The 20,538-nt window shown below is 41.5% G+C and overlaps 1 protein-coding gene across 2 annotated transcripts in view; it reads left to right on the top strand.

Moving 5' to 3' along the window:
• ptpn11a (protein tyrosine phosphatase non-receptor type 11a) overlaps positions 1-19,909 on the top strand; it is a 69,477-nt gene extending 49,568 nt beyond the window's left edge. Inside the window, exons 12-16 of one of the 2 annotated variants that reach the window (XM_063034091.1) lie at positions 3,327-3,394; positions 3,782-3,933; positions 10,157-10,272; positions 12,975-13,081; positions 16,634-19,909. In XM_063034091.1, coding sequence (XP_062890161.1) covers positions 3,327-3,394; positions 3,782-3,933; positions 10,157-10,272; positions 12,975-13,044 — 406 coding nt within the window. In that variant the 3' untranslated portion in view covers positions 13,045-13,081; positions 16,634-19,909. The other variant, XM_063034092.1, reaches the window with a different exon arrangement.
• Positions 19,910-20,538: the final 629 nt, after the last annotated feature.

Raw genomic sequence — 20,538 nt, 5'->3', positions numbered from 1 at the left:
CTAGTTGTCTGTCTTACTGCTTGATGTACTTCATTTTAACTTTCTGCATCTTGTACTCCAGACTTTGTAAAGTAGCACAGGCAAACCACTGGAAATGAAGGAACTAGTTCGCCAACATGATGGATGTTCACATAAAACTTTTCTTTTCACCTGAGAGACAAATGAAAAATGGTTTCATTTTGTGTAGCTCTTTCTCTTATTTTCCTGTGGCCATTCTCTTCCTAATTCCAGTGAATCCATTAATTCTTAATTCCAGCTTCTCTGCAGCTCGCCTATTCTGAAGCTAGTGAATTCAAGTTCATTTAGTTATCATTCAACCACACGGAATACAGCCAAAGAAAACAGTGATCCTGTGGTGCCATTGTGCAAAACACAGTACCAACAGTTACACAGCACAAAACACATATAATTATGATAGCAGAAAAACATAGTTAAAAATGTATAGAAGAATAATAATATAGACCAAGTCCCTGAATGTCGTGGCCTGTAGATTGATGCTTGTCTTCTTCGGAGTGTACACTGGAGGGCAGCACTGGCAGGAGTGGCCAGGTCCCCAACCCAGTTTAGATCCAGCATCACGCAGCCAGCTCCAGCATCTCCTCTGGTGACTACAACAGGCACCCCCCTCTCAGGCAACACGGCTCCCCTGCTGTCCGTCTTGCCAATGAACCAGTAAATCAGACTCAGGGTCTTTCTTGCAAACTCAAGAAAGGTGACAAAGCCAGTCATTTCCACTGTTTGTTGGATCATGTACCGCCTGGGTGTTGGAAGCAAGCTGTAACATGGTGCACACGAGTCCAGGGTCATCGATTTCCTATAACTCACTAGTTGGGTAGATCTGCCCTACTGGATGCTCTTAATATCCAACAGTAACACACTATAACACTGAATTTCTGGCAAATTCAGCTAATCGTCCACTTCCTTTGGATCTGTTGTGGCACTATCCATTTGATAGCCTGAGAATTATTTGTCCCGACCAGCAGCTATGGTCAGGAATGCTATCGCTGATAGGGTTTGAAACCACAGTTCTGATGGAGAATCAACTGTATGTATGTAAGAAGAAATGAGATTTGATGCTTTGCTATAAACATAAAAGATTTTGCAAGTGCTGGAAATCTTGAGCAATTCACACACAGTGATGGAGGAACTCAGCAGGTCATGCAGCATCTGTGGAGGGGATTAAACAGTTGACGTCTCAGACTGAGTCCAGATGCTGCATGACCTGCTGAGCACCTTCAACACTTTGTGTGAATTTGATGCTTTGCTAACAGCATGTCACTGGGTCACAGTTGATCGCAGAATTGTGCGTAGAATGGTGTGTAGGTTTTTGGAACATGACTGTATATATTGAAAGCAATGTTTTGAGGAAAGTGTCCTCCTTTTCAGTTTAAGAAAAGAAACAGTCATTGTGATGAAGATAGTAAACTTAAATAATTTGTAATTATAAAATATTAGTTTTTTTTCTTGCTTTCAAAGAAAGACTGAACAAAAATGAGCTTCGTTATAGGTTTATAAACCTTCAGAACAATGATCACATCGCAGCCTCACTCACTTGATTAAGTTGGCTTTTTAAAATACTTTATTGCCTTTTCTGAGGATGCTTACTCACTAATGCCATCATTCTTGTATCCCTAATGGCCGGCTAAGTATGGCCCTGCAATTTTTTACTGCCGGTGACATGGAAATTTGGTGGTGGCAGCAGCAGAAAAAAGAAGAAATGGGGATGGATTGGAATCCAATTAGATTTGACGTTGTGGAGTCAGGGGTTTATGAGCTTTGGGTTGGGGGGAATGATGACCCAGTCAATTTGAGGGTCAGGAATGCAAATCAGTGTGACATGATCAGGCTGGGTAATAATGATAGAGTTGGCCAAAAGACATTGATGAATTAAAGGGGTCAATATTCTAGGCACGGCGGCCATTGATCAGATGGAGATCTTGCCAAAGACTGCTTGTGTGTTACTATCCCTTTTCGGTCTGCAGTTACCAGATGAGGTTTGTACAACGCCAGGTGTGATTTGTAAATGTGTGCCCTGAAGCCTTGGTACACAAGCATGTAATGTACCCGACAAGCCCAAGGCAAAATTTGCAGCCTTTGTGATCTACATGAAATATATGTTTGGACATTTGAATAACAGTGAGCTGCACAAACAAGGGGGCCCAGTCTGTCCTTGCTTATCAGCACTCTTCTCAACAGAGCAATAAGAACGCACTTTGTTTTCAGTACTCCCTTTCCCTACCCACCCACCCTTCCTCATTTGCTCCTCCCACATCCACTTTCCCTTCTCCATCTCCTCAACACTAAACCATCAACCTCTTCTCCCACCACCTCCCTCAAAATCTCCATCCAGCCTCACCTCTTCTCTTCAAGTAATGTCTCTGAGAGTTAAGCTTCAACATACTGGCATTAGGACATTGATTACTCATCAGTCGTTGTAACTTTAAGAATTGAGTGCTCCTTAGAGTAACGCCACACACATCAAAGTTGCTGGTGAACGCAGCAGGCCAGGCAGCATCTCTAGGAAGAGGTACAGTCGACGTTTCGGGTCGAGACCCTTCGTCAGGACTAACTGAAGGAAGAGCTAGTAAGAGATTTGAAAGTGGGAGGGGGAGGGGGAGATCCAAAATGATAGGAGAAGACAGGTGGGGGAGGGATGGAGCCAAGAGCTGGACAGGTGATTGGCAAAAGGGATATGAGAGGGATATCACTCCCCCTCCTGTCTTCTCCTATCATTTCGGATCTCCCCCTCCCCCTCCCACTTTCAAATCTCTTACTAGCTCTTCTTTCAGTTAGTCCTGACGAAGAGTCTCGGCCCGAAACGCCGACTGTACCTCTTCCTAGAGATGCTGCCTGGCCTGCTGCGTTCACCAGCAACTTTTATGTGTGTTGCTTGAATTTCCAGCATCTGCAGATTTCCTTGTGTTTGCCTCCTTAGATTAATGTTGCATTTCGTAGGTAAAGCTTTTCTTATTAAATTTGTGCAAGTACATGTTAAACTATGAAGTTTGGGTCACTGATATTGAATTGGTTGATGTTTTAACATCTTAACTTCAAGTTAGTTCATTGTTATTTATTACTTATTAATAGTTATTACTATTATTTCTTTCTTTTTGCATTTGCACAGTTTGTTGTCTTCTGCACTCTGGTTGAACACCCTAGTTGGACAGTGTTTCATTGATTCTTTCAGAGTTGTTATTCTATAGATTTATTGAGTATGCCCATAAGAAAATGAATCTCAGGGTTGTATATGGTGACATATATGTACTTTAAATTTTGAATTTGTTAAGCTTTGTATTGGTTTCTGAACTCCTCTGTTCTCCCAATAGTGCAGGGATTGGACGCACAGGAACTTTCATTGTGATTGACATCCTGATTGACATCATCAGAGAGAAAGGTGTGTATGTGCAAAGTGCTTATGACTGCAGATCACCAAATGTTTTGCATCAAGTAAAACCTAAACCCCAATATTCATTTGCTGCTCTTGAATCTAGTCTGCGGCAGGTTTAAAAGCAGGTCCTGTGTGCCATGCTATTATGAAAAACCTACAAGTTTTCTTATTCAACAGATAAATTTAGTTCCTTGTGTAGGTGAAAGGCAGTAACACTGTGGTGTATATTTGGAGCTGTGTATGAAAGACAAGTCTTGAATGTGGCTATGAGTGGTTTGTGTGAATATTGCATTGGAATCTGTTACAATGTATTTTGCAAGTATGTGTTTTGGGAATGACTTGTTATATAAACCCTTCTCTGGGACACTCTGTAATGTGGAATGCACACTTTAGGTGTGGACTGTGACATCGATGTTCCAAAGAGTATCCAGATGGTGCGGTCGCAGCGTTCCGGGATGGTTCAGACAGAAGCCCAGTACAGATTCATTTACATGGCTGTTCAGCACTACATCGAAACGCTGCAGCGTCGGATCGAAGAGGAGCAGGTACAACGTGCAGCAATGTTAACACAAGTCCTGTTTCAAATATTCTGTTCTACAAACTCTCTTTTCATTGCTATTTTTCAAATTAGGATGAGCTGGATGTGTATCTTAATTTCTTTGGCCATTCTGCCCAGTTACTGCTCAGGAAAGAAACTTACTATGTCATACAGTACAGAAACAGCCCAATTTCTCCATGCCAACCACGGTGCTCACCTAAACTAGTCCCATTTCCTTGATCCTTCTGAACCTTCCTTATTAATATGAGTATCCAGATGTTTTTAATGTTGTAATTGTACCTGCATCAATCACTGTCTCTGGCAGCTCATTCTTCATGCACCAACCTCTGTGTGAAGAAGTTGCCCCTTGGGCTCCTTCAGTCTTCCCCCCTCCCAACTTGTACCTGTGCCCTCCAGTTTTTGGTTTCCATTCCCTGGGAAAATGATCATGTACATTCACCCTATTTACACCTGTGTAAGGTCACACCTCTGTGTCTGCTGCATTCTATCTAGTTTACACAACCTCCCTCTACAACTCAGACCCCTGAGTCCTAGCAACATTCTCATAAATCTTTGCATGCTTTCCAGCTTAATAATGCCTTGCCCATAACAGGGTGACCAAAACTATGCACAATACTTCAAGTGAGTCAATGTTGTGTACAACTGCTACATTACATCAAAGCTCCATGCCCAAAAGACGACTAGTGTGCCCAACAGCACCTTCACCATCCAATCTACCTGTTTTTCCACTTTCAACAAACTGTACTGGTTTTCCTGGGTCCCTCTGTTCCAGGGGAGATCCCCTGGTGCCAGCTTTTGCTGTACAAGAGCTATTCTAGTTTGACTTCACAAAATTCAATTCCTGGCACTTATGTGGTTCGAATGCCATTGGCCAATCCTCAGCCCATTACCTCATTTTAATTCCATAACTCTTCCATTAGTCTTCATTATCATTCTGCTCTACATGTGTGTGTCTGTAAATATGAATTGTATGGAAAGGTATAATGTCCATGAGCAGTACACTTTCCAATGTGAAACTGAACTAAGCATATGATTAGTATTACAGTTTGAATCTCCAGAGTTAACTGATCTCTATTGTGAGATGTGGAATATTGGATTTGTTGTACTATTCCTGAAATATTTTTAAAAATCATTCTTCCAACCCAGGTTGCTCAGTGACTGCTGCTAAAAAACATAGTGTATTTTTGGATGTGTTGATTTCAGGTTGTGCTTTTCCTACCTGTTGTACTTGTGCTTCATTATTAGTTGTGTGGTTGTGATCCCAGTAAGAATTTAGAGGAGGAGGATTTTAATTTGGTTACAGTGGATGACAATTAATTGGCCTGTCGGTTAATCAGGCAGCACTTATTTGGAGCAACTCTTAATGAACAAAATCCGATTGAGAAAATGCCCGGGATTCCTTACGCCACTCAGTTGGGACAGGAGACTGTTGCCAAACAGTTTCTAACTAGTGTCAGTTGTGTGCGCTTCTGTGGTCATTAGATACTACAACAGTTTTTAAATAGCATCAGTTGTGTGTGTTTGTGTTTTTTTACAAATCAGCAATTTTTATCACTGATAAATGGCAAAAAAAAAGTGGTAAGACCATTCAGAACTGTTTTGCTCACTGCAGTTTCAAGCATTCCGGCTTGGAAACGCCAGAAATGGCTGGGAGTGAAAATGAAAGAATTTCACTGCCTCAAGTTAGGAACTATGAAGAATTTGAAGGTACTGACAATTATTTTGAATGTTACCTTTTGGGCCCCACTACACACTCAGCTCTCATCTGTGGCTCCAGGTAGTTGTTTGCATGTGACAGCAACAGTACACCACTTCGATAGGTGGGCTAAACCAAGTGAGGGTAGCCGGCAGGTCTCCCACCCTGGAGAGATGGGGACGTGCCTGTCCTAGCATGTGAAGTCAGCTCCAGCGAACTGGGTGGATGAGATTGACTGTGAAGCCCAGTGGCCGGGAAGGCAGTTCTGTGACGCTTCGGGGAGAGTGAAGGGCATAATGAGGCACAGAAGTCATGGTCATCCACTGCAACCAAGGAAGAGCCCACTTGTGACGACTACTCGCACCACTGGACCTGGACTTCCGAGGTCAAGAGAGTGGAACTTCTTCCACTTTTAAAAACACATTCATCTTGGTCTCCTGTCACCATCAGATACGACAGACAAACACCAGTAGTACTGGTAGTGTTCTAATTTGTTCTGTATTTCATTTAAATATTTGCTATTCAGTTTCTTTTTTTATACCTTTTAAATGTTTCCATGAAACTTTGGCTAATTGGGCAGTTGCTGGTCCTGATGCGTCCGAATTAACTGGAATCCATTTTACCACTGAATTTACTTGCAGCCATATGTAGGAATTTTGCTTCTGGCTTTGGCTGCATTAATAATGGGCCCAGTTTGGTACAACTTCACCACGAGGTCAAAGACCCCATAAAGCAGGGGTTCCCAACCTGGTGTCTACTGACCCATCGATAAATGGTAGGGGTCCCTGGCAAAAAGGTTAGGGGTCATTGCCTTAAAATGACATCAAGAAAGAGAGATTTGACATGGAGAAAAAAAATTATGCTTACTTTCCATTTTCATTGGACGAAGAGAGGTGCACTACGACATAACAGCCTTTGCCAGAGAAGATAAGATCCCTAAATTATAATCTGTACAGCAGGTAGATGAAATAATTGATCAAATTGTATATTCTTCACAAGGGTGTCTGTTGACGAATGTAGAATATGTAAGGTAGAGGTTAAATTAATCAGGCGTATGGTGTGTTGGCCTTCATCAACTGTGGGATTATGTTCAAGAGCCATGAAATAATGGTAAAGCTATAGTTAGTTAAGCCTTAGTTAGACCCCACTTGGAGTACTGTGTTCAGTTCTGGTCCCCTCATTACAGGAAGAATGTGGATAATAGAGAGAGTGCAGAGGAGATTTACAAGGATGTTGCCTGGATTGGGGAGCATGCCTTACGAGAATAGGTTGAGTGAACTTGGCCTTTTCTCCTTGGAGCAATGGAGGATGAGACGTGACCTGATGGAGGTGTATAAGATGATGAGAAGGATTGATAGTGTGGATAGTCAGAGGCTTTTTCCCAGGGCTGAAATAGCTAACACAAGGGGGCATAGTTTTAGGGTGCTTGGCAGTAGGTGCAAGAGAGATGTCAGAGGTAAGTTTTTCACACAGAGAGTGGTGGGTGTGTGGAATGCACTGCCAGTGAAGGTGGTAGAGGTGGATACAATAGGGTCTTTTAAGAGACTCTTAGCTAGGTACATGGAGATTAGAAAAATAGAGGGCTATGTGGTAGGGCAATTCTAGGCAGTTTCGAGAGTAGGTTACACGGTTGGCACAACATTGTGGGCCATAGGGGCCTGTAATGAGCTGTATGCTTCTATGTTAGGACAGAAAGGAGTCATGAATTATGTTTGACATGTAAGTTTAAGGAGAATGCCAAGATATTTTTGAAGCATTTCTGAAACAAGAGTGCAGCCAAGGAAAGAGGGAGACGTTGTAGAAGCCAAAGGGGTAATCAGTGTGGACCCAGGCTATATAGGTGAGGGTCTAATGAATACCTCTCATTTATATTCAGCAAAGAAAAGGTCGTGGAAATTAGAGAGTTCAGTGATGAGCTGGAGCATGGTCAGTATTACGTATAGCTTATGGGCTGCCCCCAGCACATCCTTAGGTTATGTTTTCTGTTAATGCAAATTACACAATTCACTGTAAGTTTCAGTGTATCCGAAATCTGAAGAAGGAGTGTTAGATATCATGGGACACGGGTTGATAAATCCACAGCGCCAGTTACAATCTGTCCTGGAATGTTATACAATTCAACGGAGGCAATAGCTGGTGAAGATTTTTACACCTTGTTAGCCACAGTGAAGTGCTGGAAGACTGTGACATAGGTAATGCTGACAGTAAGGATAAGCCAGGTCACTATAAGCTGGTGACCCTTGCATCAATGGTAGGGGAATTATTGGGGGGAATTCTAAGGGATAGGATTTAATACATTTGGAAATTCAGACACTGATCAGGGACAGTCGGCATGACTTTATGCGCAAAAGGTCTTGTCTCAATTTGATTGAATCTTTTGAGGCAGTTTTAGAGAAGATTGAAAGGAGGATGGCAGAAGTTATGTAAACGGACCTGCGCAAGGTATTTGACAAGATCCTACATGACAGGCTATCCAGATCAAGTCGTATGAGATCCAAGGTGAACTAGTTGATTGGGTCCAAAATCAGCTTTGTGATAGGCAGAAGTTGGTGTGGAAGGATGTTATTCTGATTGAGGATGGTGACCACCGATGTATCACATGGATTGTTGCTGGGATCCTTTTCTGTTTGGGATATGTATTACCAGCTTAGATGCGAACAAAGGAGTTCTGATCAATAAACTTGTGGATAACAAAATGGTTGGTGGTGCTGTGGATAGCGAGAAAGGCTAGAGCTGGTTATAGATCAAATGGAAGTTGGGCAGAGGATTAGCAAATGGACTTTTATCTCGACAAGTGTGAAATGGAGCATTTTGAGAAGTCACAGAATTAGGATGGGTCCAGTAAATGGTAGAATGCCATGGAATGTTGTTAAGTAGGGGGGCCTCAGGGTTCAAATCCATTGTTGTTTCAAAGTGGCAGCGTAGGAGCTAAGTGGCATGTATGCTTTCATGTATTAGGGCATAGATTATAAAAATTGAGGTGTTGTGGTGCAAGTTCACAAAGCACAGATATATTGTGTTGCCACACTGGGAAGAATGGAAAAGAGATTTACCAGGATGCTGCCTTGACTGGAGGACTTTAGTCCTGGAGAGAGATTGAATAGCTTTCTTTATTTTCTGAATCACCTTACCATGAGGAACCTTGTCAAATGCCTTACTAAAATTCATGTACTCATGTCCACTACCTTACTCTCATCAAGCTCCTTTGTCACCTCAAAAAAAACTCTCCAGGTTTATAAGACACATCCTGCCCTGCACAGAGCCATGCTGACTTTACCTAAGCAGGCTATTCCTTTCCAAATGTCCATAAATCCCATCCCTCAATTTCCTCTCCAACAGCTTCCCTACCTACCACTGGTTCACTAACCTATGATTACCCGAATTATTCCTATTTCCCTTCTTGAACAAAGGCAAAACATTTGCTACTCTCCCATTCTCTGGGGCCTTCCCTGTTGCTAGTCAGGATATAGAGATTATTGTCAAAGACCCTGCTATCTCCTCACTTGTTTCTTTCAGTAATCCAGTATATATGGCATCAGGCCCTGGGGTTTATCCACCTTAGTGTTTTTCAGAACATCTACACACCTCTTCAGTCTCAAAATCTCCCAGCTCATTAACATGCCCCACTCTTTTATCAATATCCTCCACTTTCTCCGCCTTAGTAAACACTAAGGCCACCTGCTTCAACTCCACCCTCCCCCCCCCCACTTATCCTTCGGTCGACTTGCCCCTAGTTATCCTCATAAATACAAGTATACAATTCCTTATAATTATCCTTGATCCTGTTTGCCAAGAACAATTCGTGGCCTCTTTCCGCCTTTCTAATTGCCTGCATGAGCACTTTCCTGCCATCTTTATATTCCATAAGGGCTCGGTCTGATTTTAGGTTTCTAAGCCTTGTGTATGCTTCCTTTTCCTTCCTGGCTAAATTTAAGACTTCTTTGGACATCCATGATTCTCTTACCTTACCATCTTTATCCTTGCTCCTCACAGAACATGCTGATACTGAACACTGTCAGCTGGTGGTTAAACAACCCCTACATGTCAGATGTGGACATGTCCCAACAGCAGCTGCTGCCTATCAATGCCCCTTAGCTCCCGTCCCATCCTGTTATAATTTCACCTCACCCAATTTTATCATTGGTCATTATCAGCTTAAAGCATAATTTATGGTCACTATTTCCAAAATGTTCACCCACTATCAGGTCTGCCACCAGCCCTGGCTCATTTCCTAAAATCACATCCAGAATGTTGAACTCAGCACATAACAGTTTCACTAATGAAATCCTGTCCCGTACAGCCATTTGTTGTCATTAGACAGGTGGAATTTTTGCTCCATCACAAGTGGTGGAGTGGACCTGGCAGTATGTGCTAGGTGCTGCAAGGGAAAAAACAGGCACACTTATTTTCAGAATTTCTTAAACCCCAAAAGTGACTTTGCTTGTGTTTGAGCACGTTCTTGTGTGCACGGTTCTCCATAAACGTTCTAACAAGGACATTGCCTCTTTTCCAGAAAAGCAAGATAAAGGGCCGTGAATACACAAACATAAAATATTCCTTATCAGACCTGACGTGTGGAGGAGATCAAAGTCCTTTCCCTCCTTGCACACCCAATCAAGTGTGTACAGAGTAAGTACAGTCCCTCACCTTGGTCTAGCTCTAAATATATATCTGTAAATATGCGACTTCTGCCACTGAATATCTCTCAGTGTGCATTCTCATTCTATCCGGTATCAAAATTTTTGGGGCGATATTTAAAAATGGTGAATTTTAAATGTCTTTCTTTTTCTTTCTCGTTTGTTCATTGTTGTTATTACACTTTCTCGATATATCCTTTCTACCTTTACCCTTAATATTTTTCGTTGTATCTGACTTGGTATTTCTCCACCTCACACTCCCCCCAACCCTGACCATCTCCATTCCCACCTGTCGTCTGTTGACTTATCACTGTTATTTAAGGAAATGCCATGTTGATTTGTTTTTCTTATTCGAGCCCCAGATGCACTCTTTCCCTTGCTGCATGCTTATCAGCACTTCCAACAACAACTGTGCGAATTAAAAATATTTTGATCTGAAAAGCACAGGGGCAAGTCTGCTGCAGGAAGCTCTGACCATTTGTTCCTTTGGCATGTATTAAAAGCAGCATTGATTTTGGGTTCATTTAGAGTTTAAGATCATTACTTGTGCTGGAAGTGGACAAGCTGCTGGAGGCGAGTAATGATGCTACCTGTAATTTATTGGGCCTTTCCTAAGTGTCACTAGCACTCTATTTCATTTGGGGTTGGGCAAGTTTTATTTGTTTGCTTTAGGTCTCTATATAACCTAGCTTTGCCTCCCGTATCGACTTTGATTTATTTCAGCACTATACTGGTGAAGGATAATTAATCGTATTCTGTTCTAATATGCAAAAGGTTCTGCGAATCCTGCAGGGAGCATAATTAATTCAACGTTCATAATGGGCGCTCTCACAAGGTTAAAGTTGACTCTCTTAGAAACAGCTCGTTCCTGGTTGTTGATTCATACTAACATGAATGGTGTTGAGCTGTGCAGAATGCATCAACTGAAAATTAACCTCTCTGATCAATTTGGACAATTATTGAGAGTGAAATTGAGATGTTTTTAATGAAATTGCTAGATCATCATAAAATGCTTAATGTTAACCTGCTGAACCATTGTATGTGAATAATTGTAAGAGATGTCTGCATTTATTCCCTTTCTGGGAGCAGCTACAGATTTGCTTTTTCTTACGAGAGGCTGATTAATAAAGAACTATCATTTAGAAATGTTAAAAGTATGTGAATTAAAACATTGTCACTTGTGAGAAATAACTAGTAGAACTAATATTGCAGCTGTAATTATTCAGTACTGTGAAATGGTGGCTAACTTTGCAACATGCACAATGCATTTAATGGGGATAAGGAATGGGCATGCAGGTAATCAGTGGCCAGGAATGCAATTAATTGTATCAGCAGTGAATTAGCCTTCAAATACATACATTTTAAATTTAATATCTGAACATTTTTGGGAGAAAGAAAGAAAGCCTTGTTTTAAGTTCTTTCCTCACTCACACTAGTGAGGTAGTGAACACTGCCTTTTTAAAATTTCTGTTTTTGCATTACTTACTTTAATTTAACTATTTAATATATGTAACACTTAGCACTATCACCTCACGTTCGTCTAGGGGGAAACTGCCATCAGCCTGCCAAACTGTGTCTCACGTTTGCGTAGATGCTGTGTAATGCACCCGGGTATAAACCCACAATGTAAAACATCAAACAGTACACAATGTACGAACAAATGATTACACTTTATAAATCTTACTGTGACTATATGGTTAGCAGGGAAACAAATATAAAAGAAAAAGGCACCACACTTATCAGAGTTAATCAGTTTGTGCACAATCGTTGGAGCTCAAGGAACAGAGTCTTCTCTCCACCATTCGATCTCCTACAAACTCCTCGACCCTCAGACTGGGACCAACCACAGTGGTCTACCAGGGTGCTTCCCGCACGTCCTTCCCCTTCACCTCTCCTCGCCGAATTCCCACGCACTCACTCAGGTTCCCACACATACAGATAGAATAACATGACTTCCATTGGTTAGTTCCCTGTTATCTATAATTATAACCCAAACATTTCAGCTACAAAGAACATTACCTCATCAATTAACATTACAGAGAAGCCATTTCATTATAATACCACCGAGAAGCCATTTCATTATAACACTACCGAGAAGCCATTTTATTATTAGCTGTTAATAGTTAACATTACAGTTAATATTACTGAGAACCCTACATTACCCTACATATACATATGCATTAATTCATTTTTTAATATTTATTATATATTGCATTGTACTGCTGCCGCAAAGTTAACAAATTTCACGACATATACTGGTAAAAATTCTGATTCTGACCCCATCGCTCAAAATGCACTTTTATTGGTAATTGCAGGATGTGATGACTATAATGTGGTGTTATCTGTCTGTGGAATTGTTTTCTTTAGACCAGGGATTCCCCACCTCTTTTATGCCATGGACTGTGTTCACAGCTACAACTAATTAATTGCCAACTGTATAAGATAAATAGTTGGGGCACTGTTTTTGTGTAGGTGGAGCGTATATGGAGAGTGAGTGATGGCTGGCTGTAGTAGTGACATAATTCAGCTTAACAACATTAAGGAAATCAGGAGGCATTGGACTTGGGCAGGAAAATGATGCTGGGATTAATAAAAAGTCAGCCACAGCCAGCTAGAGCAACAGAGCAGGCATGGGACTGAATAACAAACCCCTTTTTCTGTTGCTTAATGTTCTCGTGTGGTCTTGCGTGGCAGGATGAAAGACGAGGGTGGCAGGATATATGAAAATGTTGGCTTGATGCAGCAGCAAAAGGGCCATAGATGAAAGTGTACCAGTGTTTGCAACAGAATGGAAAGAAAAGGTAAGATTTATTACTTAACCACCATAGTTCTTAAAAGAAAAATGAGCCATGTTTCCTGAAGGCTGTTGATAATCAGTCATCCAGTTTCGCTTTTCCCTTAAATTTCAACCTCGAATTGTGATTGTGATTGTAAGCAGGTGAAGCAGAAATATTTCATAACAGTCCCTTCTGTGTCATAAGGTCTGACTACAGTTTATCCTGCCCTTTAAACTTCCTGTCTATTCCCTTGATATCCAAAGCATATGACCCTTACTCTGAGAATCAGTAAGCTGTTCAACAGTTGTTTCAGTTTTCGAAGATCAGTTTCACATTCTAACATGGCCTTCATCTTCAGAACCTGGACTCCACTGTCATCAATGCAGGTTTCAGTGACCCCAGACACTTTCAGAGTGCGTACTGTGAAGCTTCCAACTCTGACTCCAGTCTGGGCCTTGACCAACAGCACGTCCAGGCCAGGACTTAATGTGCTGCCACAGGAACCCCAGTCTCCCCTTCCACTACCACCACTCTGCAATCCTCTATCTCTCATGTCCCACCATCAGCTCTTGGGTCCTCAGTTACTCCATCTTTCTTCCACCCCACCTCCCCTGAAAACCCCAACCCTCCCCTCTCCTCAGACACTACCAACCCTCTTCCCCCCCCCCCGATCCCAGCTCTCATCCATGCTGTGCCTTCACTATTCCCTCTGACCTTCCCCTCTCTGAGGCAGAATGTTCTGTCCTCAGTAAAGGCCTCATTTTTGTACCCCTGAGCCCACACCTCAGTGAATTCTGGGCCCGCCATGATGTTGAGCTCTTCTTCCATCACCTCCGTCTCCATGCCTACTTTGGCAAGGACTCTCCACCTCACACCGATGACCCCTCTTCCCACCTTCATCCCTCCTCTTCTTCCTGGACACTCCGCTCTAGTCTTCTACCTGATCTTTTCATTGCTGACATGATATCAACAGTCTCAACTTTACCCAACCTCTCTCCAATTCTAACCTCACTCCTTCCGAATGTTCTGCTCTCCACTTTCTCCGCACTAATCCTAATCTCAACATCAAACCCGCAGATAGGGGGATGTTGTAGTAGTCTGGTGAACTGACCTCTCCCTTGCTGAGGCCGGGTACCAACTCTCAGACACCTTCTCTTACCCATCAAACAGGACACCACTGAGTTACAAAATACACGTGGACTAGGATGTTAACTGTCCTGTGCTATCACCAGTGGGATCATCAGTTGATCTGCCACCTGTCTTCAGGAGTTTCGGCCCACTTATGATCAAGACTCCCTCGAGGTGGTGGGCCAGCAGTGCTAAAGCACCACCTCCCACTGGTCAGCTTAAAAACTTGGCATCTGCCTCCATCAGAGTTGTTGGTCACTTCCATCCAACAGACAGTTACTCTTCAGGTGTCTATGCAACTACTGAAGGGTTTACAAGATATGTATACACTGTCTGACTATCTGCCCCTCTGGACGTACTTGGTCCACACCCATGCTGATCCTGTCTCTGCTGCCTCAGCTACAACCCTGCTGGTTGACTCAATCTGTCTTCTAGTGAAGCCGAGGTCATGCAGCCACTTCTGGAAAGTGAATGCAATAAACCCACGGTAGCCTACTTCGAATGGATAGCATGAGACCTTCCACCCTCTGTCTTTGCACTCTGATCTTAATTCTGCATACTTGGTTAACTTGCGCTCATGGGCTTCATCGATGTTGTCTTCCCAGGGGGCTGTGAGTTCACCAATGACCACTTCTCTACTGGTGCAGGACACCACTAGAGAGAAGGACATTGTCACCTGCACCATCACTGACCTTAATAACTCTGGGGATTTCCCATCCTCTGCCAGCATATTCGTAGTTCCCTCGCCCCGCTCCTCCTGTTTCTACCTTCTACCCAAGATCCACAAACCTGCATGTCCAGGTAGACCCATTGTTTCTGTTTGTTCCTGCCCCACCAAACTTGTATATGCATACCTGGATTCTCTTTTATCCCCCTGGTTTAGTCCCTTAAAACCTACATCTGTGACACTTCACATGCTCTGGATCTTTTCAATGACTTAAAGTTCCCTAGCCCCGAGCATCTCATTTTCAACATGGAAGTCCAGCCTGTATACACCTCCAGTCCTGATGAAGGGTCTCAACCCGAAACATCAACTGTTCACTCTTTTCCATAGATGCTGCCTGGCCTGCTGAGTTCCTCCAGCATTTTTGTGTGCGTTGCTTGCATTTCCAGCACCTGCAGATTTTCTTGTCTGTTACCTTCACCTTCTGTAGTGTTAAAAATGTCTTTTCAAGAGATGCAAGAGACTGTAGATGCTGGAATGTGGAGCAGCAAACAGACTGGAGGAACTTGAAGCTGAGTAACATCTTTGGGAGCACAAGAATTGCTGATATTTCATGCCCCGAAGCTGGGTTTCAACCTGCAACATTGGTTTCAATCTGCAATCTGCAACTTTGCTTCCACTGATGCTGCTCAACCTGCTGAGTTCCTCCAGCAGATAGTTTGTTGATCTTTTCTCAAGATACTGACTTCTGTTTGGGTTAAAGATTCATGGTCAGGTAGGAGGGCTCATTTCCCATTGTGACATATATCACAGCAGTCTTAACTGTATAAGCACTTTATTAGTGGTGTCACTGGGTAGAGATGTGGGTCAAGAACCTGTTCCTTCTCTCTGAAGCAGATCAATTATAGAGCTCCCGTATTGCTAAAAAGCTAATTTAGCCAACACCAAAACTGGATCCTTCTGATCAAGCCTGATCACGGAATACAGGTACATGCTGAACCAGTGAAGAGTGTGAGGATTTTTAAATCCTATTCCACTGTATCTCTATAGGCACTACTGTTCACTTGTTATGCTTCCATTAACAGGAAGGGAGATTTGAAACAAGGCAGTTGAAAGTTATACATGGACCAGATGATATATGATGACTGAATTGACGGGAACTGAATCCTTTTGTGGATTCCTGGTTGATAACTGGAATTTTCAACTGGTCTGGGAGCAGATTCTTCTGTCCAGCGTGGTCATATTATAAGGATGACACCAGGATAGCAGGCTTGGAAGGAGAAATCATTGATAAGAAATTTGCAGTCTCACAGGTCCCAATTTTCTCAATGACATTATATAGTGTTTGGTTTCTCTTTAAAGTGCATTTCTGGAGTCTGGTTGTATCAGCTTGCTAAGCACACTGTTAATGCTCCAGATTCCACAACTCTATAGTCTTGTTGGTGCACTTTTTTTAATTACGTACGTAGATTTACTTAGAAATCAAATTGGTGTGAAGTTAAACTGTGGTCTGTCTTGCAAGTGTAGAATGCAGTAAAACTGGATTAATCCTTTATCTTGTATTCCAAAATCTCAATAATTCAACATCTGGCTTACTGAGTTTACTAGTTCCCATACTCTTTACCTGCCAAGACCCCAGAGAAATTTATTATATTACTGGGTAAACATCCTAAAGAAATGAATTAAGTGTTGTAAAATAGTTTTTATTTCTCCAGTATGTTGGGACTGGTGTTTGAAGTTGTTTCTTAATTTTCTGTCCCATCCCCCTACCCCATTTTCTTTAGGAGCATTGAGGTGGCTGTGAAAAGCAGAGGAGAGATGAAAACACTTTGGGTGTGAGTAAAGTGAAAAATGACCATCGAAGGCTTAGTTCAGAGTATTGTGGAATCTCTTTCTTTCCCTATCCCTTCCCATTTAAACACTAAAAGTGATCAGTAGCCTCCCTAATTCAGAAGATACTCTGTGCTAGTGTATAAAGCTGCATCATACTTCATGCAACCATTGCATCGCTTTTCAGTATTTTACTGATGTGGAACCCAAGTGCCTTTTTACAGTCATCGCCTCTTTGCAGTCATTTACTTCACATAATTCTTTGAGAACTTGAACTTATTTTAATTTTTTTGTTTAAATGCAGAATAGATTTTTTAAAAATCCAGTAAGGTCAAGTAGAAAAACATACATTAATTTGGATTTTTTAAATAGTTTGCCTTTAACATGTTCAGTGACGTTAATGTAGACCATAGAAGTGTCATGTGTGGTACCTTTTGCTTTCCTTCTTTCAATTAACAGTTTAATAAGAGGGATTGTTGGCAGTTATGCACAGATTTTGCCCTCAAATTCCTCCCTCCCTGTTAAGTTGCTGGATGTATTGAGGCTTTTTAAAATGTCTGTAAGAAAAATAATTCACTGGGCATAACCTTGCTGTTACTGTGTAGGAGATGTGTGCTAATGTGTTTGCATTTCATATCAAATATTTTAATTTTCATTCTGTGCCAACAAGATTCATCTCCCTTGTAATAATGAGAGAAACCAGCAGCCTTAGTACAGTGGAACTCTAATGAACACAAGTCTTGCTCACTAGACTATGATACGGTTAGGGTGCCAAAGGGTTTAGAGTTTAGGTTGTATCCCAAGCCACAGCTAGAAATGGACAGTTTGCCTGAAGTCATCCTGTTACCATTCAATATATCATGTGGTAAGCTTCAAGTCAGGGGCAGTCTCAAGGTGTACAGATTTCCAACTAGAATGATCTTGCTCCCATGTGCCTCTAAAACCTGATGTCTGCCTATATTCCATCACTCCCACTCCCAGCCAGCTGTGTTCCTGAATTCTTTGCCATTTGGTATTAATTACAGGATGTATGACTCAATGAATGATTTAAATTTTGTTTGTAAATTTACACGTTCTGCCATTTTCAGTCCTCAAGTCGGCACCAATTGATGGTATCTTCAACAACAGGTTAAATTTCTAGTATTCCCATAGGTTTTGGATCAGGTGCCTATCATTTTGAAACTGAATCTTGAAGCCAGTAACACCCTGGTCTGGCATTTCCCTAAAACCAGCAGAAGCACAGGATGGGGCTTCTCCAGGATACATTTCTCTGGTAGTTGTGGAACTGGAGCCACTTTAAGAGGAAGTTACACCACAGAACAATGTGTAGACCAAGTGTAGGAAGAATGTACAGGATGTTGTTTACTTCACATCCTTTCAAGAGAGGTGAGGATAGATCCCGTAGAAACCAGGACTATTTCAACCCAAGTGTTCCTGGCATCAGTAGAGTGAAATAAGCCATTGACCTAGATCTCTGCATGTCCATTCCAAACAGCAATTGCCTGTACACTAAGTTAGGAATATGCAATGTTTGCATTCCCCACTACATCAGCACTGGACCTCTGTGACCAGCCCTTGGTGGAGCCGGTGTTCCCTTTTCTTTCTGTCCCTTCCCACCCTCAGAACCATACATAGGACAGTGAGCCATATTCCAGCACCAACAGAAATTCCTGCATAGATTTGCAGGTTCGTGGTGCATTGGTAAATGATTAGATGGCAATAGTCCTTGCATTACACCTCAATATCTTTGAAGTATCCTTGAAGGTGAAAGTGGTGCCCTGTAAGACTGTTCACATCGCCTCCATTTCCTTTGTGGGAAAGCATTAAATAGTTGTAGTATCCATCATAATGAATCAAACACTTGGCAAATCCTTTCAGAAACCAATGTGTATATTTGGTCAGGAACAGGATCGGGCATATGATTTACTCAAATCATGACAATGAAGTATGTTAGAATTTTTAATGTACTAATTTTATCTTGAACCACAAGTGTTTTAGCCTATGTGCCAAAGCCACTGGGTAACTAAATCCAGCAGGAAGTGGAAGAGCTCAGTGGCAAAGTTCCCCAGGCCCTCTGCTGTTGGCATACTGCAGGTGGCTTTTCTCCAATGATACTGTGACTTGGATAGTCTTTTTCCATGAAGCTGTAGTATCAGACTGTAACTAAATATATATTGAAGATAGCAAAAGGATTTTAAGACCTTGTAATGGAACTCTAAACATTACGGCTTTGGAGTAAGCTAGACTGAGTAACATTTCCCTAAACCATTTCATCCCAGAACTATTTAAATGTCTGAAGTGTGATGGATTTTATTATTTACTAAGCATGACTGTTGTCTGAAGGATTTTATGCTTGAATCAGAATTTTGTAATTTTTGTGAGGTTAAAATTCATTTAGCTCCACATTGCTTGTATGTCTTAAGCTGGAGAATGGGTTGTGATTTGTTACCAGACCTCAGTTGTTGGTCTGTCACCCAGCTGGGAGAAGCTACCTGAGATCATCCCAGGAATTAATCTCTTTCCTCCATAAGATATTTCTTTCTTTCCTTTCATGTATGTGGAGGATCATGGCCTCTGCTCATTGTCTAACTCTGAGAGCAGGAATCCTGGCTGGGGATGAACCCACATTGCCCAGCTGCAGTGTGTTGAACTTCCAATACATAAAATCAGAAACAGCTCATTCAGCTTTTCTGTTTGAGTATTAATTGGGAAGTCTGCATGAATTTTGAATTCTGCACTTGGTTCATTACTGCATTAATTTGGAATTGTATTGTGAATGAGCTTTCAACTCCATAACATTTATGTTGACAAATTAAGAGGGAAGAAATAACTTTTTTTCCAAAAGTCCTGGATGTAACCAGTTGGCCTGTTAATGTGAATTGATCTGCTCTAATGTGTCAGGTGATTACATGGGCTGGTTGTTTATCTGCAGAATTTCAAATTGAATAATCCATTGTAAACAGAATAATGGTGCAATGATTATCAAATGACATCTGCTTTTTATTATCCATCCTGTAATTTCACATTTTGTCAAAATTCATACCATTCAGATGTCTAGTTTATGTACAGACACAGTAAATGATTTTCCTATATTTATAAAAGTATATATGGGTGGTAGTTGATTTCTTTTTGCTAGTCATGCTGTGATTTTAAAGCTACATAAACTGATTATCGAGAATAAATGTATTTGTAATGTATCAGATCTAAAATTAGGAATAAAGTCATTTTATATAAGCTGAGTATCTGCTTGTCATTTTTTTCCTCTAGTTTTGGCATTGCAGTCATTAAAATGAATATTTTTATGAGTCGATCTGGAGCTGTCTGTTTCAGATTGGTGGGAATATGGGCCTTCAGCAAAGACATGCCAAATCAAGGAATGCCCCTCCACCTGAACATAGGTAACGAACAATGCAGATAGGATCAAAGGCATTTATTATACTCAACTTCCATTCATTACTATAATCAAGACTGGAGCAAACTTTGTTTTATTCACACATGAACCTAGTGTAAAACTGTTTCCTCAGTCTTTTCTGCCTATAACCATTTAAAACTGAATATTGGCATCTCTGCTGAAGAATCTTATTGGGACATATCAATTGACTTGATCTTAATCCAAGCATATATTGTGTTCTTGAGCCCATCTCCAACTGAGTTTGATAGATCTTGCCTGATGACTAAATTTCCTGAGGTCACTTGGAAGGGAAAAATTAATCTCCTCAATTCAAGTAAATTTACAAACACCAGAAAGTCTGCAGATGCTGGAAATCCAAGGCAACACACACAAAATGCTGGAGGAACTCGGCAGGTCAGGCAGCATCTATGGAAATGAGTAAGCAGTCAACTTTTGGGCTGAGACCCT

The sequence above is a fragment of the Mobula hypostoma genome, chromosome 27 (genome assembly GCF_963921235.1).
Source record: "Mobula hypostoma chromosome 27, sMobHyp1.1, whole genome shotgun sequence".
NCBI classification, from domain to species: Eukaryota; Metazoa; Chordata; class Chondrichthyes; order Myliobatiformes; family Myliobatidae; genus Mobula; species Mobula hypostoma.
Note: the sequence above shows the minus strand (reverse complement) of the source record. Positions and strands in the feature narration are given on the sequence as shown.